Raw genomic sequence first — 22,080 nt, forward strand, 5'->3', positions numbered from 1 at the left:
AAACTAAAGCATCCTCAGAAAAAACACTGGATAATCTGAATTATATGCTACGTATACTTGTATTTTAACAGACTTCTGATTTCAAACTGACTACTTGAAACGTGAAAATATTGATTCAAATAAGTAGAATGCAAGTTCTTAATTCTTCTGTAATACTTTCATTATACTGAGTGATGAGCATATGATCTGCACGTAAGTGTGTGTTTGATCTGATTATAGAGCTCAGTAATCTTTGCCTTTACCGACTTTAATTTAGGATGAAATGTTAACTGGTAGCAGGCTGCTGAAAATTATTTTCATACCATACTGAAAATTTATTGCTCTTTGAGTGGTTTTAATTATGTTCAGACTAACAAGTCTTCAAACATTCCCTGTCTTTTAGAGTCAGCATGTCTTTTCTGAATGTATTGTCTAATAAAACTTTTTATATTTGCAGAGCATGGTGAATATGATCCTCAAACTGTAAGACCAGGGAGCAGATACAGTCATGTGCAGGAAGTACAGGAGCGACTTAACTTCTTACGGTTAGTTTTAATTCCATGATTTGTTTAGCTTCTGTAAGGATACTTTAAAGAAAATAAACAAAACCTCGGTTATCTCTTTCTCTTATATACTTTTAAGTTGTTGTGCTAACTTCTTTCAAAACTCAAATGCAAAAATACACCGAATGCTTTTGTTTTGGGGTTCTTGGTCCATCCATTGTCCACCCCATTGTCCGCCCACCAAGGGCTTCTGTGCTAGGATTAGAATATTCAAATAAATCTTATTGGGATCTTTTGCAGTCCAAGGCTCTGATTCTGCACTAAGATTTGTATGGGCTTTTTCTGTCTGCGTGCAGAACCCTACTGACTTTAATACAATGTGCATGTGGATAGTTACATACATATTGGGGTAACTTAGCTGAAAAATTAAAATATTCCATGTAGGGGTATGCCCTGTGTCCTTATTTGTTGTACCACAGAAGAGTTAAATCCATGTTCATAAACTGACATATACTTGTGTCAGACACTGATGTTGTCAGTGACTGAGCCTTAGAAAGAGGTTTGGAATAAAAAATTGTTTGGATTTTTGACCAGCTGCTGTTTGAGTAAAATAAGAAAACAAAGGATCTCTGCTCATTACAGAGCTGCAATACGTTGATGCTTTTTAGACTCTGCCTTGGCTTTTTCTTAGTTGGTTTTAACCTTTTTTAGAGAAGTAAAAGTACATGAACTGAACCATTTTTTACTTGTTTTCTAACTGAATTTTTTTTGCTTCTTAAAATGTTACCAAGAAATTTTATTAATTAAATTGAAGTGTTAAACAACTGTTTAATGAAATTATACAATAGTGTATGGATAGCAGACTTAATTTATCACTCCTGCACATTAAAATTGTACCTTCCTTTAAGTTCACTAGTTGTTAATGTAAAGGAATTAATGAAGTCCCATGGCTGTCAAATGTAGAATATGTAGGTAACAATTTCTGAAAAGCAATGCCATAACTTAGCCCCTGATTTCTTTTACAAAGAAAATGATTCTGAAGAACTTTGATTATTGTTTGTTCTTCCTGAAACATTCTTAGTCTTAACTTTCAGAATTTAAGTTCTTAATAGTTCTTTAATAATAATTTAACACAAATGAAAAATGTATTTAAATAAAAGGAGATATTTCAACTTCGTTGACTTCTGCTTCTGGCTCGGTTCCATAGAATTGATACCTTATTTTGTGATTTTGCTAGAGTGCTAAAATATAGCAAATGATTGCAGAAGTAATTTAATGTAATTTAGTCTCTTATGTTGTGACCTGACTTTTAAACTGAATAGTTTGCATTAGGAGAGGTGCATTTGTTTGTGTATAATATATAAAAAGTGCTTGGTATTTTTGTGTGAAAAGTTGTTTTTTTTTTTTCCTGCTGAATTTTGTTCCTTTTTTTGTTTTGACTATAAGGTCTTGATCTGTTTGGACTTAGTAAGAAATTATGGGGCTAATTATGAGTAGACTGATGTAAATAAAGTTTTCAGGGTCATACTTATATATATATGTATTATATACATATTCACCTTTTTCCCTGTATTTTTTTACTGAATTGTAACTCTAGATGTCTATTAGACAGTGCTGTTAATTGTCTTTTTGTTTTGCTCAAGATTTTTATTGAAGGATGGTCAGCTGTGGCTCTGTGCCCCTCAGGCGAAGCAAATATGGAAGTGTTTAGCTGAAAATGCAGTTTATCTTTGTGATCGCGAAGCCTGTTTTAAATGGTATTCCAAACTAATGGGGGATGAACCAGACTTAGACCCTGACATTAATAAGGACTTCTTTGAAAATAATGTGCTTCAGCTGGATCCTTCCCTATTAACAGAAAATGGAATGAAATGTTTTGAACGTTTCTTCAAAGCTGTGAACTGTCGAGAAGGAAAGCTAGTAGCAAAGAGACGAGCCTATATGATGGATGATCTGGAATTAATAGGATTAGACTACCTTTGGAGGGTAAGTTAACTGGAGGAAACACCTGAAAGGTTAACTGCTAAGTCTTTCTCAGTGTCTTTTTATATTTTTAGGGATGTGTAATCTATTAGTTATAGACTGAAATTACAAAAAGCTACTTCTTCAAACTAAATGCATGGATATTGACTCCGTTGTCTTGCCAGCACAAGTATGCAAGTTGGTAACTTTGCAGACTGATGTTTAATGGAAAGTTATTTGAAATGTCAAGTGTATTTGTATACGCACATGAGATTAAAGTTTGCCTGCACTGTTGAAGAAGAAAGGATTGTTCCAGGTGAATTATCTGTAGGTTTCTCTCTCTCTCACATGCACATTAGAACTAGACTTTGTTTTGTGCACTTCATAAGCTAGTATGGTAAACCGGAGTGATTCTAGAACAGACCAAACGATCGCTGGTCTGATTCTTATGTCCACAACCTTTTGCCTAAACATGGTTATAGCTTTCCCATAGAAAGATATCTGAAGCTTGCCAAATCTATTGGTGAAAAACATGAGTATCTGATTTGATACTTAATTTTTTCAGAGTATTTTCTGAGTATTTATAAAACTTCTGAGCTGAATTAGAACACACAGTAGTACACTGTAGCATGATTATTGTGCCTGTGTTTTGTAAAAATGTGCTGTATATAAAGCAGCAGTCTTCAGTAATTTTGGTTGTGGCTTGCTGAAGGGTTAGGTATTTTAGTCATGGTGATAATAGTTAAAGCTGAAGTAGATCACAATTTTTATACAAATTAAGTTTTCACACATTGTTTGTGTACAGAGTGCCCACATATGCTAGCAAGTTTTAGTTGTGGGAATTGACTGACTTGGATCTGCCCTGCCATTTGGCAGCATGACAGAACTCGTTAAGCTTCAGCTCAGTATCCTGCAGGGTTTGTCTGTAAGGGCTGCTTTCAGAGCTGGTGGCTAGTAATTAAAATATAGATTATCAGGTTAGAAACAGAACTCATTTGCCTTGCCCCCTTCCACCCACTCGCAGTCATTTAAATACTTTTAAATTCTGTTTTTAAATCTTTGGCGCTGTAGATTGTTCAAGCATCTGAAAAAATAGTTATTCTCTGAAACTAGTGAAAATGGAAATGTAATGTGAAGATAAATATATAAGCACTACTTTCATTCTGTTTATAAAGCATTGGCTTTTTTGCTCTGAACTCCTTTAAACTAGTTAATTCTTAATTTTTACTCTGGCTTGAGTGTAAATTGTGTTGATTGTATGTTGTAACTAAGCATTTTAGTCACTTTCACCTCATAAAATAATTAGATGTACTATTTTATCAGGATACTTAAGTAGTTATTTTGGTTTTAAATTTTATACCAGAAAGTTTTAAGATGTTCTAATGCTTTTGGTTTTTTTATTATGCCAGGTTGTGATTCAGGGAAATGATGACATCGCAAACAGAGCAATAGATCTTCTTAAAGAGATCTACACTAATCTTGGCCCAAGGTTACAAGTTAATCAGGTAAAACAAAAAACAAGCAACAAGAAAACTGGAATATGTTTGTCTCTCATACTAGTGATAAAATGCAATTTGGTGATATTTTTATACTTGAAAGCTTTGAAAACAGAGAAGAGTTTTCATGCTTTGAAGAGTATGCTCCTGAGTCCAGCCATCAGGTTCCTGTCAGATGCAGAATTAAGATTTTTGGTTTTTTTCCTGATCTTTACAGACTGCACTCTGATAATTTTTTTTTCTGTATTGATCTGTTGTATTTACTCTTTCTACTCAGAAAACAGTTCATATCATACACTTAGGTAAGCCTTTTGGTGGACTTCCAGTTGCGGTACTTATTTGTACTAGTATGTTCACTGGACAGGTCTCTTTTGAGTGTTGTCTAACCTTATGTCCCTTACAAAGGGTCACAGAGTTTCCATATAACGGTCAGGCTGAGCTCTAGCAAATCAGATATTTTCTCCCTACGTTAATATCTATTGGGAGCTGCATTTCAGTGGGCAGAGAGAAGAGTTAATGAGTTGCTGAAAGGTCAGAGGAAGTGAACTGTTGGGATTTCCCAAAAGGGGTGGGGGGGGGAATATTATCCTTCAGACAATCTCCAGTTTGTAGCTTGCCGGTTGTATTTCTTAAAACTCCCAATTTTCATACTTGTCCACAAAAACACTTTTATAGTCCTCAGAACTGGCAGGCTGCTAGATATAGCACAGCTGCTCTAGGTGGTGCATTTACAGCCATTCAAGCTATATCTTACTGTAGGGGCAGATCGGCTTTATGCTCCTTGCTATAGATTGGACTTACTAAGCATGCATAGATCTGTCCATCTGCACATGGTTAGATCTGACACCTCCAGGAAGTGTTAGAGTGTTAGATTTAGTTAATATGCGTGCAGGTATTTTATTTCAGTGTGCTAGTAGCGCCTCGGTTCCTGAGCTGCCTCTAAGGAAAGCGGCTACTGGACTGTGGTTTACTGCCGTAGTTGTGACTGTTAATGTTTCTGTTGCAGACTACTACCTGCAGATGCTGCAGACTTTTTACAGTGGTACTGTAGGTTCTATGTCAGTCTAGGTCAGGAGCAAGGAGATGTTAGGTATTAGGCAGAAGGAAGAGACTGGATGCAGCTGCCACTATACTGAATCTATCTCAAAATCCCCATTCTGAGTTTATGCAGGTAAAGAGTGTATCTGGAACTGAGTTATGTGACTGGGGGGGGCGCGTGGGGATAGTTGTTCTGGTGGCCTGTAAATCTTCTGTGTTCACTCTTAGCGTACAGTAAGTTAACCTGTACTAGATTGTCAGCTAAAGACCCTCTGACATAGCCTGAGGAAATGAATAACAAAATCCAATTTAGTGTTCTCTGTGCAAATTTCCATTTTTTCTATTTAAGTGCAAGTTTGCACTGTGAGTTACAGCTACGGATGGCATGAAAGATTTTTGAGGTGCGCACTAAATTACAGCTATTTATCAATGGGACTTTTCTAAAGTGGAATAAAACAGCTTTATAGAGTAACTTACCTGGTTTGTGGTGGCTTTTTTTTTAACTTTTTACTGTTGGATTATGCTGCTGAAAAGATGGCTTTTATTAGTTCTTGTAATTGCACCAATTTTTTTAATGTAATTAGGTAGTGATTCATGAAGACTTTATTCAGTCCTGTTTTGATCGTCTAAAAGCCTCCTATGATACGTTATGTGTGTTGGATGGAGATAAAGACAGTATCAATTGTGCAAGACAAGAAGCAATACGAATGGTGAGAGTGTTGACTGTTTTAAGAGAGTACATAAATGAATGTGACAGTGATTACCACGAAGAGAGAACTATTCTACCTATGTCAAGGTATGTGTGAAAATGCATTGCTGTGATTTTGAATTCTGTTAAATAAACTATTACTAATATCTTTGACTTTTACATCCTAAAGGGTTTCTATTCAGGAAATATAGAGTTTCAAAATTCCATTTTCTCTGCTAACACATCTAAACTCTGATCTGTAGTTAAAGAAAAAATTTGAAAGATCAGGCAAACAGAGGCATGTATGAAAGGGATAGCGGACCTGTGAATAAACTTGTTTCTGGTATTTTCTTCTAGAACTAGCACAACATACCTTGTGGCTTGATTATTTTGGATGTATTCCTTTTCTTCAGATAATTGTTTAAAAGCAACACCATTCTTTAAGTTAGCATGGGCAAACCTTCTTAGTTTTTCATAGTCCTGTCATGCAAAAAACATGTTGTTAATGTATATATTCATCATCCAGAGTTGTTTACAGAGATGCTAATCTTACTTTGCAAGCATAAATTTAGGATTATGTCTAAATGAAATATTCTGTGTAAATTCTTCAGAAAGAGGGGGGAAGAAGCACTTTGAAGTATATTTATTTTCTATATATGTTCACTCTTCTTGTACTTGTCCTTGAGTAAAAACTTAAGTCCTAGCTGCTCTTCTCTAACTCTGTCTTTGGTACAAACAGAAAGGAAGCACTCTAAATCCAGTGTCATGTAGATATTTTCACAAACAAAATACTTTATTTCCTAAGAGAGGAAGGCAGAACAGAAAACGGTTTAAATGTTCCAGTGTTAGTAAATGCTGTCCGTGGGAAGAAAGTCTCAAAAATACATAAGGAATACACTGAGATGCTATGGATTTATGATGCGGCTAGTATATTTTTAGACATGGTGAGGGTTTGTTGTCCCCTTATTTTAAATCCCCTTTTTGTCAAGAAAACAGAAGAGATTGCTGTTTCTTTGTGATACGTCACTAATTCGCAGTGCTCCTACAGCATTTTTATTGTATATATTGATTTAGTCCTAACTAAATTCTCTTGTTGATTGCAGGTACATCTTTTTTATATGGGCTGCTGCTTTGATTAGACTAACATTTTCACAGGTCTTGTTTGCAAGGAGCTTTTATGAGGAATCTTTGCCTTCTTCTGTTGCATGGGATTAGTTTGTTGGGCTTATCTGGGCACATGTTCTCTACTGAGTTCCCTGCCATTATGTGAAGTGTGAACACTGCTGTTGTGAAAATGGGTGGTTTTTTTTGACCTCTTTGAATTTTTAAAAGCATTTTGATTTTTAAAATTGCAATTCCATTTAAAACTTTCAACAGAAGGCATTAAGACTTGGTAACCTGATGGCTTTTTCTGATCTTGGTGTATTTAAAAGTGAGTTGTTTTGCTAAAAGAGCAAAACGTAGTTGCCCGTCTGTGCTTTATTTGTGCATTTTGATCAGGAAATTATGAGCAAGAGAAAGGATCTAAAACTTCATAAGAGACTCTTCAAAACTCTGTCAATGTTCCTAACCTGACTGTAAAGTTGACCATATGTTTAATGCATGTGTGCGGAGTGTGGCTTCTTGAAAGTTTCAAAAGTTTCTGTGTATGTTAGGTTTGCATAGTTGCTGGTGCCTTCACAAAATAATCTCATGCTGGAGTATACCACCATACGTAAAGATTCGATGTTGAAAAATCTGCAACACAAAATGCAGCAGGAAAAATAATTTATTTAAAGATGGCAAAAATAACTTTTTCTGGTTTGTTTATTTTCAGAGCTTTCCGTGGTAAACACATCACACTGGTAGTTCGGTTTCCAAACCAAGGCCGACAGGTGGAAGATTTGGATATTTGGTCTCATACAAATGACACAATTGGCCAAGTACGGCGCTGTATTCTCAATCGTATTAAAGCCAACAGTGCACACACAAAAGTAGAACTGTTCATTGGTGGTGAGCTGGTGGACCCTGCAGATGACAGAAAATTAATTGGGCAGTTGAATCTCAAAGATAAAACGGTAAGTCTTGCAGGTTGATTATTTGTGTCAATTCGGATGTCACTTCCCTTGTGGAATTGCTTGAAAAATACCATGCACGGGATCCCTTATTCTTGTGAAATAGTTTCATTCCTCCTACTTGTATTACGCCATTAACATTTTGTCAGATGCTTATTTAGTAAAGAATCTTCATTTTTGCATAGTATTAAAACTGTGGTTATGTTTTTCAGCTAATTACAGCTAAGCTTACACAGATAAATTCTAATATGCCCTCAAGTCCAGATAGTTCTTCTGACTCTTCAACTGGTTCTCCGGGCAACCATGGCAATCACTACAGTGATGGTCCAAATCCAGAAGTTGAAAGCTGTTTGCCTGGAGTGGTAAGCATACACTTAGATTCTGAAATGAACAATTTAAAAGAAATATTTTCCCTATACTTTGCCTTTAACTAACAATTTTCATGGGGATTTTTATTTGCTTATTTTAAGATCATGTCACTGCATCCTCGATACATCTCTTTTCTTTGGCAAGTTGCAGACTTGGGCAGTAGCCTAAACATGCCACCTCTTAGAGATGGAGCACGAGTTCTTATGAAGCTCATGCCACCAGGTAAAACTTTTTTTTATCCTGTTTTATATTGTAATATAATTTCTCACCTGTTAGGGGGGTATTTTTCTACTTTCTGGAATTAATTGATACTGTAATTCATGACTGTTATCCTAATTAGGATTGTATGTATCTCCCAAGCAGTCACTTCTTGTCTGTCGTATAAAGTTGCATAGTTTGCAGTTGGTACGGGGGTTCAGTGCCTCAGTGCAGTGAAAATGGGGAGAGGCTTTGTATTTTGAAGTGGTTTTTGTAGCACTACTTTGATAGGATCACTTCTGTCCTGACAAGTAATCATTGTAGAACACTTCATGGTCTGATCTTGTCTATCAATTGTATTTTTTGCAACTTCTCTGATACACTTTAAGCTTTTCCGATTTATAATTTTAAATACTACTGGCTTGTTCTGGAGTAGTTGTGTTATAAAATGTTTATAAGTTGTGTTTTTATTGCAGATAACACTACGGTTGAGAAACTAAGAGCTATTTGTTTAGATCATGCAAAGCTTGGGGAAAGCAGCCTTAGTCCATCCCTTGATTCTCTGTTCTTTGGTCCTTCTGCCTCACAAGTGCTGTATCTAACAGAGGTTTGTGATTCTTTGCCTGTTCTTTAAAAATCTTCAACTCTCTCTTTGGCAATTTTACTGTAACATTGTCGAAGCCGAAGATGAAATTCTGGTTTGAGGTCAACACTTGAAAGTACCTAACAATTTAATTTACTGGAATAAACTGGTGTATGTCCAATGCTGTCAAAGCATTGCTTGAGTAGTATTCCAACATAGTCTCATGTTCAATCATCTATGTTCAAGCTAATGCATTTCTATTAACTCTGTATTTTGTTCTACAGGTAGTTTATGCCTTGTTAATGCCTGCCAGCGCACCTCTGGGAGAAGATGCCAGTGACTTCCAGTACAACTTCTTAAAAAGTGGTGGTTTGCCTCTTGTATTGAGCATGCTGACTAGAAATAACTTCCTGCCAAATGCAGATATGGAAACTCGAAGGGGTGCCTATCTTAATGCTCTAAAAATAGCCAAATTATTGCTAACAGCAATTGGATATGGCCATGTTCGAGCTGTGGCAGAAGCTTGTCAGCCCGTTGTGGAAGGCACAAGTACAATTTCACCGGTAATATAAATCTTCCTTGTTGCGAATAGCAATGTACTCTTCTATATTGTCTGCAGCAGCATCTGTCTGTGTGACCATCTCTTTGAGTGAGTTGCATTTCAAGAACTCATGGTACTTTCAGATAATGTTGTCTGACAATTCTAGAAAAGAGCTCAACTTACTAAGGAAACCCTGTTTCTTTCTGACTGTAGTAAAGTCAGGTGTGAGACCCACCTGCTCTGTATATGATTTTCAGTGGTGTTTGCATGATTGTCAGTAGATGTACTTGAAAATGGAAAATTTTATCTATTCCATAAATGTGAATTCTGATTCTTTTAAGCTCTTGAGTTGATTGAAGGATGTGCCTCTGAATTTCTTGTATCTTCTATTTATGAGGAGAGCATAAAACAACTGAACTGACGTTGAGTCATGCCAGCCCTTTTTCTACACAAAAATAGGTCCTTGGCTTGCCAGATTCCTAATTCTGTCCATTGTTTGTAGAAAATTCTCACAAAGATCAACTAGGTACATTGCAAAGTTAAGTGCTGATAGTTGAAAGGTGTCCTACCCTAAGATTTCTCAGAGTTAGAAAGGGAAAGTGTAACACAGGTGTTCTGAACTGTGATCTCACATGTCCATAGTAATAGATTTTGTGCATGTTTAAGAGGGCTAGTTAATTTTTCTGCATCTGGAAAAATATGTTGTGGGTCAAGACTTTGTTTCTGCCCTCTTATAGTAGGCATACAGCATAGAGCCCAAAAATTAAAATTTGCTGCTGTCCTTGGGCATTCGCCTTCCAGGTATTCCAGCTTTTTTTTTTTTGTGAAGTTCTGTCCCAAGTGTTTGCTTGAGCTTTCAACGTATACTCAAGAGTACATAGAGCACCCCACTTCAGAGAACTTTCTTCCAGAATATTTACTAAGATCCATCTCTGAAGCAGAGAAGCAAATTCCCCTTAAGTCTGAAAAATTAATACGTGTTCTGGTTAGCTCCAGCTGTTGGAAGATACCAGATTAATTCTTTTTCAAGGAAATTAAAATTCTTGATGATTACAAAGAGGTGAAGATTCCTTTTCATGTCTTATGTTAGAATATAATAGAAACATCTTAAAGCAAACATGTTTGCTATCCTATCCTTCATCTGTTTAAAATGAGTGAATTTATATTGTACGCTAATGACAATTATTCAAAAGGCATCTTGGAACACAGATAACATCAGTTGAGTCTTGAAGTACTGTTTGAAACAGATTTATGCTGACCACTTAGGAGGTAGTAATATTTGTCCATGACTACTGACATTCACAGTTAAGTGTTGCAAACATCTAACAGTATTAACCAGTTTGCTGGAAAAAATGCAGTTACTCTTGCTGTCATTGTCATCCTGTTCAAAGGACTTTGGACTTGATACTTTTTACGGCTACAGCACCAATAAGCTTACACCTTGGGATGGAGGTGGGATTTGTAAATAACCTTTCATCTATCATATCTAGAGCATAAGTAGAATAGCATAACTTCCTGTCTTGGCTTTCTGTTGGAACTTGAGAATGAGGTAACCAAGACTGTGCATCTGCAGTCTTCCAGTTACCAGTCTGCTCCTGTCATTAGGACCTTTTAAATTTGTATTTTCTTCCTTTCTTTCATAGAAAGTTGAATCAGTAATGCTGTTAAACATAGTATTCTGGTACATGGGTCCTGATTCGCCCCCATATATGTTTGATCCTTCTACAGCCTGCTTCTGATAGCTAATTGACTGTGTAAGCTCCATTACAGTCTTTGGTGGGAGTTCTGTCATTTTGCTCCCCAAATCAGGTGTCTTGCTGAAGCTGAAAAAGCAAAGGGATGTGATCAGCACCAGGTGTTACAGATCAACTTGACAGCACATTTTTTGAGCAGTGTTCGAGACAGGTTTTTTTGGCGGAAATGGTATTAGAAAATGAAGAAACTCTTTTGTCACGCTTTAACTTTTAACCACAGCACACAGTCTTTTCAAGCAACTTTGTCTATGAGAAGGAAACGACCATTTCAGACTTGAACTGTCAAAACTATGGAGCTCTGTCAGCCCAAGGAGAAGGAACTCTATGCTCAAACAATACAAAAAAGATTAAAACTTGCCTTGGTGCTGTTTCTGTTGAGAAAGTATGATAAAGAACAAGAGGGATAATCCAGAATACAATTCTTCAATAGTGCTCTAACTCAAATGTTTAAAACATGCTTAACTGTAATGAACACTGCAGCTGTGTTCTGTCTGGACACCGTTGGCTCATCCAGAGGGAGAGCCATTGTTTTAGCAAACCCTTTCTTTCCTGCATCAACAGAAAGGGAAGGAGGCATTGTTAATTTTAAACATTTTGTTAACTTGAAATAGTCTGATCAATAAACCCCTAAAACATAAGTCGTTTTGAGCAAGTGCCTCTCCTCTTAACTACTTTTGCTCTATGATCGTGCACTGTAGCATACAGTGTCTTCAAATGGGGTTATACCTATTTGAAAATGAGGGGGTTTATTTTTCCTGGTGTTTGCAGTTTCTGTAAGTAGTTTTCCTTCCAAGATCTTATCTACTTCTAGTAAACCTTTCCAAGTAACTTTCTATTTTCATATCTTCTTGCTTTCTTTTTTCAATGTAAAAATAAGTATAAGAAATACTTTCTTCCAGATAAACCAGGCTACGCATGATCAGGCAGTGGTGCTACAAAATGCCCTACAAAACATTCCTAATCCAACTTCAGAATGCATGCTAAGAAATGTAGCAATACGTCTTGCACAGCAAATATCTGATGAGGTTAGTGAACTCTTTTCTGTATCGCCTTTTTTTCCTGTAGTATCTCTCTTTTTTTTTTTTTAATACTTAGGTTTATTGCTTTAAGACATGGATTTCCTTCTAAAATATCATGAAACATTTTAGGTCATGTTCATATGGCTCATAAGCTTCTAACTAATTAAAAGTATTTAATTAATTGTTTCCATATGCAATTACGAAATTCAGTGTCTAATAGCATAAAGAGCCTTAAGTGAACTAGGCAGGTTCTGTATGAGCTCTTTAATGGATTGTGAATACTGTTAGACTTCGAACTTCAGAGATTTGCTATAATAGACTTAAAGGAGTTAATGGGTATTTTGAAGACATTTTGTGATTTTTTTTTTTATTTTTTTTTTTTTTTGGTCCTTTGTATTTTGGTTTCTGAGTAACATTCCCTTCTTGAAGAGAAACACAGGAAAGGGGAGGAAATTTTTCAATATTGAGCATGATTTTTAAATGCTGAAAGATAAGTCTTAACTTGTTTGCAGTGTATCTTCATATATTGAAAATACATTAATGATACAGGTGAAAAACTGGATTGTGGGGCTCGGTAGGGTTGAACAATGTGCTTTGCATATGTAATAGTCTTATCTGTATGGTACTGTATGGTATGACCAAATCCCATTTGGATTTGGAACTGAGTCATGTTAGTGAATACATTAGTGAATACTGCTGAATTCAGCAGAAGCTAAAATGGGAACTAGTGCAACTTCTCTTCCATGGTGAATTGGGATCCCTCAGTTTCCAGTGTGGAAACAGTGAATATTGTTTTTCTGTACTGTACGGGATATCTGCAAAGCTGTCACCAAAACAGCTCTGAGCTATCTAAATAAAAGTAGTCTTGTATTATCATCTTAATGTTGAAAAGTACACTGTTTCTTCTGAACAAGAGCAGTGTCTAAAGAAAGCACAATGTACTGACTGGAAGACTACAGCATCTGATTTCCATTAGTGGTTGAATTACATCCATAGGGGATTGTATTTGCAAAATCACCCAGTTGAACTGTGATTTAACAAACTTCCTTCCACAAAAGTGTCTTTTGAGGTGAGGTATGAAGAAAAGTTTTTAATTGTGCCTTTGTCTTTTTTGGAGGTCTCCTAATAAATAAATAAATATTTTTTTCTTTCACCAGGCAAATCAAAGCAAACAAAATCTGAATCTCTTTTACGAGAGTCTACACAGTATTGCTGTTAAAGTATTGTCTGTAATTTTCTGAAATTATGAAAACTGCTCTAGATCTATATTTCATATGTATTATAGTTCGCCTTTGAAAAACTTTTTTTTTTTCTTTTAATGTGTTGATGGTCAAAGACTCTTTCAACTGACCTCACAATTTTTAAAAAAGTAAGTCTGACGTGGTTTCTGTAGGCCAAACAGAAGACTACAGCACGGAAGGAAATCTTTCACCTTTTAAAAAAATTTTGATACTTCAAGATTCTAAAACTACAGTGAGATTTAAAAATGTTCGTTCTTTGTATGACAAATTTTTCTTGTGATGCTGTTACTGTAAGGTTGGTTTCCTTGTGGCAAAGGTGAAATACCTATTATTTTTCTTGTAACTACTTTAATGTTCATATAAGTAGTAAGAATGCACATTGTTCAGGTTTCCTGACGCAGCCAGCTTATTAGTTAAGCTTCTTAGAGTCTCCTTTTTTAAATAAGTCTGAGCATTAGAAAAATGAAATTTGAAATTTGAGAGCTGTCTACCATCTGCTTTTAAAGATTGCCGATTTCTTGGAGAGTTCTACTTTGAATATAGACTCCAAATAGCTTCAGGGTTTTTTTGAAAGTTGATGCAAACTATAAATAATGGCAGTTGAAGTATGTTTTGTAATGTTTGTATATCAGTAGAAACTGTTGGATGTTAACTCCTAGCCATGCCGAAAATACTGGAGAGTGAGTCTGCATTCATAAGATATATGATCTCTGTTCTTACTAATTTTAAAACCTGTATAACTTGAATATAGAACAATCCCTTTATATATTAATCACATACTTGATAAGTGTTAGCTTGTCTAGCTGTCAGCTAGCACAATAAATATCCAGGGCGGGGGGGGGGATGACGACGACAAACCCTAAAATAACTTCAACTTATGTTAATTAAGAGGCTAGTTACCTTCCAGATGCATGTTTGATGGTTTGTTGGGGTTTTTTCCCCAAAACAAAAATGTTACAGCATTGAAGTTGGTAGTTTCTGTGAAATCTTACTCAGAATCAAATTGTTGCTGGTTATTTATCAAATATGTTCACTTTCTTGCAATTCCTGGTACTTGTAGCATTATGATTTAAGATTCTTTAATACAACTAAAATACATGCTACTTTTGAGTAAAAAATGAACTATTACATAAGTGAAGTACAAATGCTTTTCAAGATACATCTTTTCCCCTCTATTTAAGGACAAATTCTTTGTTAAATTTTAAAGTTCTAAGTTTTAAATTTCTGTAAATACGTTTGTGAGAATTTAGAATCCATTGTAACGTTATTTGCAACCGCATTTTAACGTTGCTTTGGTTTATTTTTCTTTTTTCAGGCTTCAAAATACATCCCTGATATCTGTGTTATTAGGGCAGTACAAAAAATTGTTTGGGCATCAGGTTGTGGGTCAGTTCAGCTGGTTTTCAGCTCGAATGAGGAAATCAGTAAAATCTATGAAAAGGTAAGAATTCCTAAGTGACTTCTTTTCTATATAACTGTTCCTTTGTTTACAGAAGGGACAGTGTCAACCAGGTCAGGCTTAGAATGTGATGAGCTTTTAGGTAGTTATCTTGGTGATTAGGTATTCAGAGTCTAGTATGATATGTCAATTGTCATACCACAGTTCTTAGTTTTCTATTCCAAATTCCTTTATTTGGTAGATATTTAATTGTAACTTGAATCTGGTGTCAGTTCAAAAACGCACCAGTTCTGTAAGCTGCTGTGACATGTTTTCAGCCCAGTTAGATTCCATATCAAAATAAGAAATAAGCACTTCTTTGCAATACTAATTTTTCTAGTCTTCGAATTTAAAAGGGCTGTACTGCAGAAGTTGATTTAAAGCATATGTGCAGTCTAGAATGAGAAATCAGAGCTAATCGATCTGAAATTAGCACTGAAGCACTGGTAAAACGAAATAATTGCTAATCCTGTATGCTTTTTTCCTTTTATTAAGTAGATGTGTAGATCATCTTCATGGTTTCACATGTGATTTATGCAAATAATTCAGATTTGAGTGTTATATTAGTATGTTATCCTATACCTTATGTTTAATGAATGTTGCTTACAGTTACAGGAAATAGTAATCTGTATTTTGACAGTGATTTTAAAAAATATTTTTGTTTTCTAAACACCTTCACTTGTTTGCCTTGTAAAATCAAGTTCAGTACTAATCAATACTTGTCTGTGAGCAAAAGGGAAAGGAATATATAGGGAAGTTATATTCTTGGTGTATTAGCTGCTATGCTTAAATGATCAATTAGAGGAATAATATTTGCTTCAGCAAAATGCAACACCTTTAGCTTCTTTAGCTTATGTAGTTGTATAATGGCATCTGCTTCTATTGCTGTGAGAATGACTCCTTCATGAAAGAATTTGGGGGTTTTTTTTTTGTTTTTTTGAGGAGGAGGTGGTATAACTTGCATGTAAAAAGTGATTTAATTAGTGTGATAGTCCAGGCACATGAAGATGTGCTCTTATATCTATACATTTGATGTTTTAAGAACAGTAGTGCACTAGAGAAAATACACCTGAAGGAAAATATACCTAAATGGGTTTTTTCCTGACATTTTTCTGGGTGAAAAATTTACAGTTAAGTTCTGTAAAAATATTTTCAAACAATTGACATTTTAAAATAGGTGAAGTTTAAGCTGTGCATTATCAATCATCCTTCAAAGTTTTGTTTTGTTTTTTTTTTTTATGGAGAGGTTTGGGTTTTTATTTTTATCGACACTTACATGGACATTTATAATAAGTGGCAGCTACATTTGTTTTATCCTGAGCAAAAGGAGCATTTTGGTCAAATGAGCATTTTGCTAAGTCTATGGGGTAGAGATTTATCATTAAATGTCGGTTTAAGAACAAAAGCAGACTGATATTTGTGGAATTCGGAATGACATGTCAGGAGTCCTAAAAACATCAAAGGCGACTATGGTAAATCATTTTTTTAAGTAGTACTTCAGAGTAGTCCCATCAAGTACAGCTTCTGAAAGAATGTTCTGAGCACTTTAAGAAGCTTCTGAACTTAACTGGTGAATTCAGTTAATATTTAACGTCAAGATAAATTATTTTGAGAGCACGAGTTTTACGGAGTCTCTTCTGCTTCCTGCCCCCCAAAAAAATCTGGTATGGGAGTCCTCCCAGTGGTTGAAGAAGACTATGCATGACTTTCAGTGGTGTCAACCACCATCTCCTTATTAGCTCAGAGAAGGCCCGTGCCCATCTGAAGCGAGGCAAGTATGCTGCTTGTACAGACCCATCAGCTATTGGTGCCTGAGTATAGGGAAGTACCTCTTTGAGTATAGAGTGCACTTTGCCTTTTTACTAGATCCCTGCACCCATGCAGAAATACCTTTTTTTTTCTAAACAGGGCTTCAGTGCAGAGCAGGTGCAGTCCTCAACTTGTTAAAAGCAGAATGCTTTTATTTTCATATCTTGAGATGTGTCAGAATTACCACATCCTCCTGCTGGAGCAGTAGTGACTGTCTTTGATTTTTAATCGTTGTGCAAAGACAAAATCATGTCTATTGCCAGGCTGAGACATACTTTGTCCTCTTCTGCTCTTTACAATTAATTATCTCTTCTGCGTTGTAATCCCTTCTTTCTGCCTAGTTAATCCTGATAACCTTTCCATATATAAAACAAATACTTATTTTATATCTATGGTTAATGTTGCTAACATGCAGCCACAATTACTGATGAAGTAACATTAAAACTTGCTCACATTCAGTTTCTTCAGAATTTCTTCAAGCTAATTAATTTTTGCTGAGACGGAGGAGAGGGCTTGCGTCTTTTCTCAAAGTATTTATTTTGGGAAAATGCAGCAAATCAACTCACTTGTTTCAAGTGTTTAACTGAAAGAATAACCTATGTAGCAATCAGAAATATTACCCTTTCATATTTCAAAAGTCACCACAGGAGCTATGTTTGAAATTTGGTTCAGCTGTTTCGTGTTTCTGAAAGTGAAGTGCTGAATAAATATTAAGAAGCTTTTGGTCAAATAAGTTGTGAGTATCAAAGTTTTATAAAACTGGACTTCTTGACGAGTTATACAGTGCTACAGCCTTTCTGCAGCCTTTCTCTGCTTAAACAGCAACTGTTTCCAAATCTTTAAACTCCAGGTTCTGAGTAGTGAAGAAAACCATGTTATTTAAAAATCAAAAAACCAAGCAAACTAAACCCCAAATACAAACCAACAAAAAACCCGAACAGTACTAACTGATGTCACTTTTGCCTACAAGTCTCCTATTTAACATCTAGCTCCTGAAGTCTCTGCTTGGAATCCTCCTTTGAGAAGCACAGTACTGGAAGTTCAGGTCATCCTGCATAGTGCTTTGAATCACATCTGAGTGAAGTGCATAAAATACTTGGCACTGATAATCACTTAGTATACAAATTTGTGGTTTGTGTTTGTATTTGGTGTATATACCTTGGAGCCAGTTGGGTTTCTTGGGATTTTTTTCTATAACCAATTTGTGGTCTCTTGTTTATTTTCACAGACAAATGCAGGAAATGAACCAGACATGGAAGATGAACAAGTTTGCTGTGAAGCATTGGAGGTGATGACCCTGTGCTTTGCTTTGATTCCAACGGCACTGGATGCACTCAGTAAAGAAAAAGCATGGCAGACGTTTATCATTGATTTGCTATTGCACTGTCACAGCAAGTAAGTTTTGGTCGTAGTTTTTTTAATCACATCTGTTACTTTACAATTCAAAATTAATATAAAGCCTAAATGCAGAGCAGTGACTTCTTATTTAAGTGATTTTTCTGCAGTTGTCTTAATTTATTGTTTAGCAATATAATTCTGTCATTTGGTTACCTGTCCTAAAGTGGTAGCTATATCAGTCCCATCTTCTTCGTACTCGTAAGGAGGATATTGTCAAGCCAGATGGATGCCTGATAATGTGCTGCTGATGGCTTTAGGACAATTTATGTAGAATAAAATAATAGGTACATTATGTTTTTCAGAAATTATGTGAATACTTGCTGTGTTGGTATGTTTAAGTGACTTAGGTGTAGAAGAACTTTCCTATACTCTTTCTTGTAAGTAAAGACAAGATGCAGTGCTATCAGCTTGAGCAGAGGGGGAAATTAAGGTTTAATCCTCTGGTTTTCTTGCATTGGAGTGGTACACTTGTGACTCTTCACATGACTCATGTTTTAAGTAGAGCTGTCGCACTGGAGCTGTCACTTGGCGCAGTAGCAGCGTCTTGGTGGAACCCTTAGCACAGTTGGGGACAGATGGACAGGGGAAACCAGCAGGAGGTGCCAAGAGCGATGTGGTTCAGTTGCCCTGTAGTCCTGCCGTAGAGTTCAGGGATCTCTTGTTATCTCCAAGTTACTCGTATAGGTCTCCTTAGCATCTGCACAGTACCGAATCTGTATGATGTGCGTCTTGTGACTTTTAGTCCATGTGAAATTGTGATGTGAATTATTGGGGTGTGTATTTTTAAAAGCCATCCAGGTTGAAAGTTTTTGTATGTTCTTATTAAACAAAAAGATACCAGTGCTTTGAACTGTTACTGAAGATTTAATTCTAGTTTTGTAAGATCTCTGCTGTAGTTCCACGAATATTTTAACTTTGAGAAATGACAGATATCAAAAATTAGTGAAGTTTTCTAAGCCTTTCAGTACATTTTTATTGGAGTCAGATATTGGCTCTCTGAGATGACTGGGCTCAGAATTTCAGCACCATGTGTTGGGTTTTTTACTCTTCTAGATAAAATAGGTTGAAAAGTCTTATGTTCAGGAATATTCACCATAACAAAAGAATCAATAGTATCATCAGTATCTCTTTACAATTAACTATTTGCACATGTTGGTGAAAGTGGAGTTGTGGAGTGTTATTGTCAGAATCCCACAAGTTTTATTAGTTTGCAACCCGTGATATAGGATGTTGAATTTTCAGCTTCACTGAAGCTTGTTATTATCACTTAAGTTAGATAAGTTTTAAAAAAACCATGCTGACAAACGTATGTTGCAATTTTACACATTAAATGAAACAAGCTGTCTTTCACTATTTTTGGTAAATTTCAAGGCTGATGAGTAAGAAATCACTAAATTTTATTTTTAAAACTGTCAACAGTTGATAACAAGTTACTATTTTTCAGTAAGCGTATGCTGGCTGCACGTCAAATTTGGAGTACCAGTACAGCTGAATAGCATGGGCAAGTGTTAGTGCTGTCCCATCCTTTGACTTTTTTTTTGGTGGTTATTTTGTTGTTTGTTTTTTTGTTTGTTGTTTGTTTTTTTTTTTTTTAATGTGGGTCCAAAGATTTATCAGACTTGTGGCTTTTTAATATTATTTTAATTGTACAAATTCAAGTAATGGGTGATAACTTTTATAATAAATTTTGCTGTAGTTATCTGACTTTCTAGCATTGTACTTGGAATTTAAGTGACATTTCTGAAGTGTTCACCAGCATTTGTTTATATTTCAGTTAGTGTTTGGTATCAACCCTTTGCAGACAGAAGTATTTCTTTGCATATTAAGTTCAGTGAGCAGTTCTCAGGTTCAGTTTGTAAATAAGAAGTATACTTGCACAAATGATAACTTTGGAGAATCTAAAGATTATTATCTAACATAGTGGCCAAATCTGTGTGATCTCCATGCTAATTTACCATATTAAAACTTTTGGGGCCGCTTCTGGTGTGACATGTGTCTCATGAAGTGGTCTTAAAACCTTTCTTTAAGCTTTGAATATCACAAATTGGGATTGTTGTCAGTTTACGTGGGCTGGAAAGCTGTCATCACAGCTAGATATGTCTCTGCCATCATTTATCAGGTGTCAGGGTTAAAAGTTACTTACTTGCTATTACTTTCACTGGTTTGGATTAATAGGCCAGGAAATTGTCATCAAGAAAAACTGAAAGAAGAAAACACGGGGATATTCTTTTGTTACTATGAATCCATTTTGTGATCTTTCCGACTCTAAAAATGCTGTGCCTTAATGCCTTTTTTGCTGCAAGAACTCACAGAATAGTTGTGTTAATGTTTACTTAAAAAAAAACAACAGACAAAAGGAAACATAGAATGAGTACATTTAACTATTAATTAGTTACAAAAAAATAGTCTGCTCTGTTTTACATTTACAGCACAATGTAAAAAATTAAAATAGTTATTAGCAAGATAGCAATGTTCTGTTTTACAAACAGAATAGTGCCAATGACAGACCTACAGCAAAGATGACTTGTTACCACTCTTCTAGTCTTTGAAAGATGATCTTTGTGAAGATTTTTCTGTTCCGGTCATTTCCCTAAGGAAGTGAACTATTGGTTCAAATAAGGAACTTCTAAATCTCTAAATCTTAAACAGTTTAGTCTCTGAATTTCATTGCGCAGGTTCTAACCAACACAGTTTGTGATGGAGGTAGAAGGTCTTTTTAGCAAAACCTACACTTTTGATTTAGTGATGGGAGTATCTGTCATGGTTTTGCCAGTCTCTTCCAGTGGTTACTCTTCTTGCTGATTTGAGCTGCTTTGACTGAATCTGATACCCCACTATTTCATATTGTTAGGCCTAGTGAGTAGTTCACTGTGTTATACTCTTCTTCCTAAAATACTGGAAGAAACTAGATATGTCCCCAGGCTGGGGCTTCTCTTTCCACATGTTTTGTTGGCATGTCAGCCCAAGTCTGAACAACAGCGCCTTAATTCACCAGGTATGTTAGCTTTTCACCCTTCAAAAACAAGAGTGGCATTAATGGATGAGGTTTGTTTGGGGTTTTGTCAGCGGGGATAAAATTTTTAAGGGCTTCTCTTATCCAGTTGGACTGCTGCTCAGCTCCTTCTCTCTGCTTGCTTTCTCAACCGAAATGTGAAATGAGCTGAATTTATTATATGGAAAAAATGGTTCATACTGTCAGTCCAAGAAGCTAACCACTGAGCTCTTTTCTCTCATGTGCTTGTGAAATTTCTGATATATATGATGATCTCACTTAGAATGCAACTGTTAATTATTACTTGATGGTTAGAATAGCATAAACATGAGCAGAAACAGAAGACTGCTTTGAAAATGAAGACAGTGAAGTTGAACTAAGCTAAAAAAGTAATTTTCTCAATTAATGTGGAAGCAAATTTAGTGTTTCCAGTGCAGAGAAAGTACAGCAAATACCAGATGGAATTCTGAATATCCTTTCATTTTCAACTATTGTTCTCTAATCTCCTGTCCTCAATCAGAGAACAATGTGAGTAAAAATATGCATGTGAGAAAATGTTTCTGGTGCACCGTAAAAGACAAGGAAGATGGTCAAGTTCAGATCTCACAAATACAATCATTTTGGATATGGTCAGATGAGTTGATGGGTTTTGTTTCTTTGAGAGGCTGAGATTGTATGGGACTTCTGCTGTTTCCTCGTAGCATAACCATGCTACCTGTGAATTGAGAAACAGAATGCAAAATATTTAATACTAAGTAACAGAGCAGTTCTTACCCTCCAAAGTAATTGATTTTTATAGCGGTGACCCCTGAATACAAGACTGGCTTGGCCAACAGTAGATAGCTGGACAGTTAGTCCTAAATGATCCTGGAACCCAGAAGTATTCTGCTGATGGCTGCGAAGTGTTTGGTGGTCATAAACATACGGCCCAAATAAAAACCGTTACTGCCTGTGTAAAGCAGTGGTGCTTATGCCTATTGAAGAGGCTGACTCCTGCTAACTAAACAGAAATCTGTAT

General features: G+C 35.8%; 1 protein-coding gene across 2 annotated transcripts in view; it reads left to right on the forward strand.

Moving 5' to 3' along the window:
- The window catches only part of USP9X (ubiquitin specific peptidase 9 X-linked), a 103,717-nt gene that overhangs the window by 54,737 nt on the left and 26,900 nt on the right, over positions 1-22,080 (forward strand). For both annotated transcript variants that reach the window (XM_075098254.1, XM_075098261.1), the window contains exons 15-26: positions 437-524; positions 2,126-2,468; positions 3,854-3,949; positions 5,563-5,774; positions 7,483-7,723; positions 7,933-8,082; positions 8,191-8,311; positions 8,764-8,894; positions 9,155-9,433; positions 12,065-12,190; positions 14,741-14,866; positions 17,901-18,067. In XM_075098254.1, the coding sequence (XP_074954355.1) occupies positions 437-524; positions 2,126-2,468; positions 3,854-3,949; positions 5,563-5,774; positions 7,483-7,723; positions 7,933-8,082; positions 8,191-8,311; positions 8,764-8,894; positions 9,155-9,433; positions 12,065-12,190; positions 14,741-14,866; positions 17,901-18,067 (2,080 nt within the window). The remainder of the gene's footprint in view (positions 1-436; positions 525-2,125; positions 2,469-3,853; positions 3,950-5,562; positions 5,775-7,482; positions 7,724-7,932; positions 8,083-8,190; positions 8,312-8,763; positions 8,895-9,154; positions 9,434-12,064; positions 12,191-14,740; positions 14,867-17,900; positions 18,068-22,080) is intronic.

This window comes from Phalacrocorax aristotelis, chromosome 1 (assembly GCF_949628215.1).
Source record: "Phalacrocorax aristotelis chromosome 1, bGulAri2.1, whole genome shotgun sequence".
Lineage (NCBI taxonomy): Eukaryota > Metazoa > Chordata > Aves > Suliformes > Phalacrocoracidae > Phalacrocorax > Phalacrocorax aristotelis.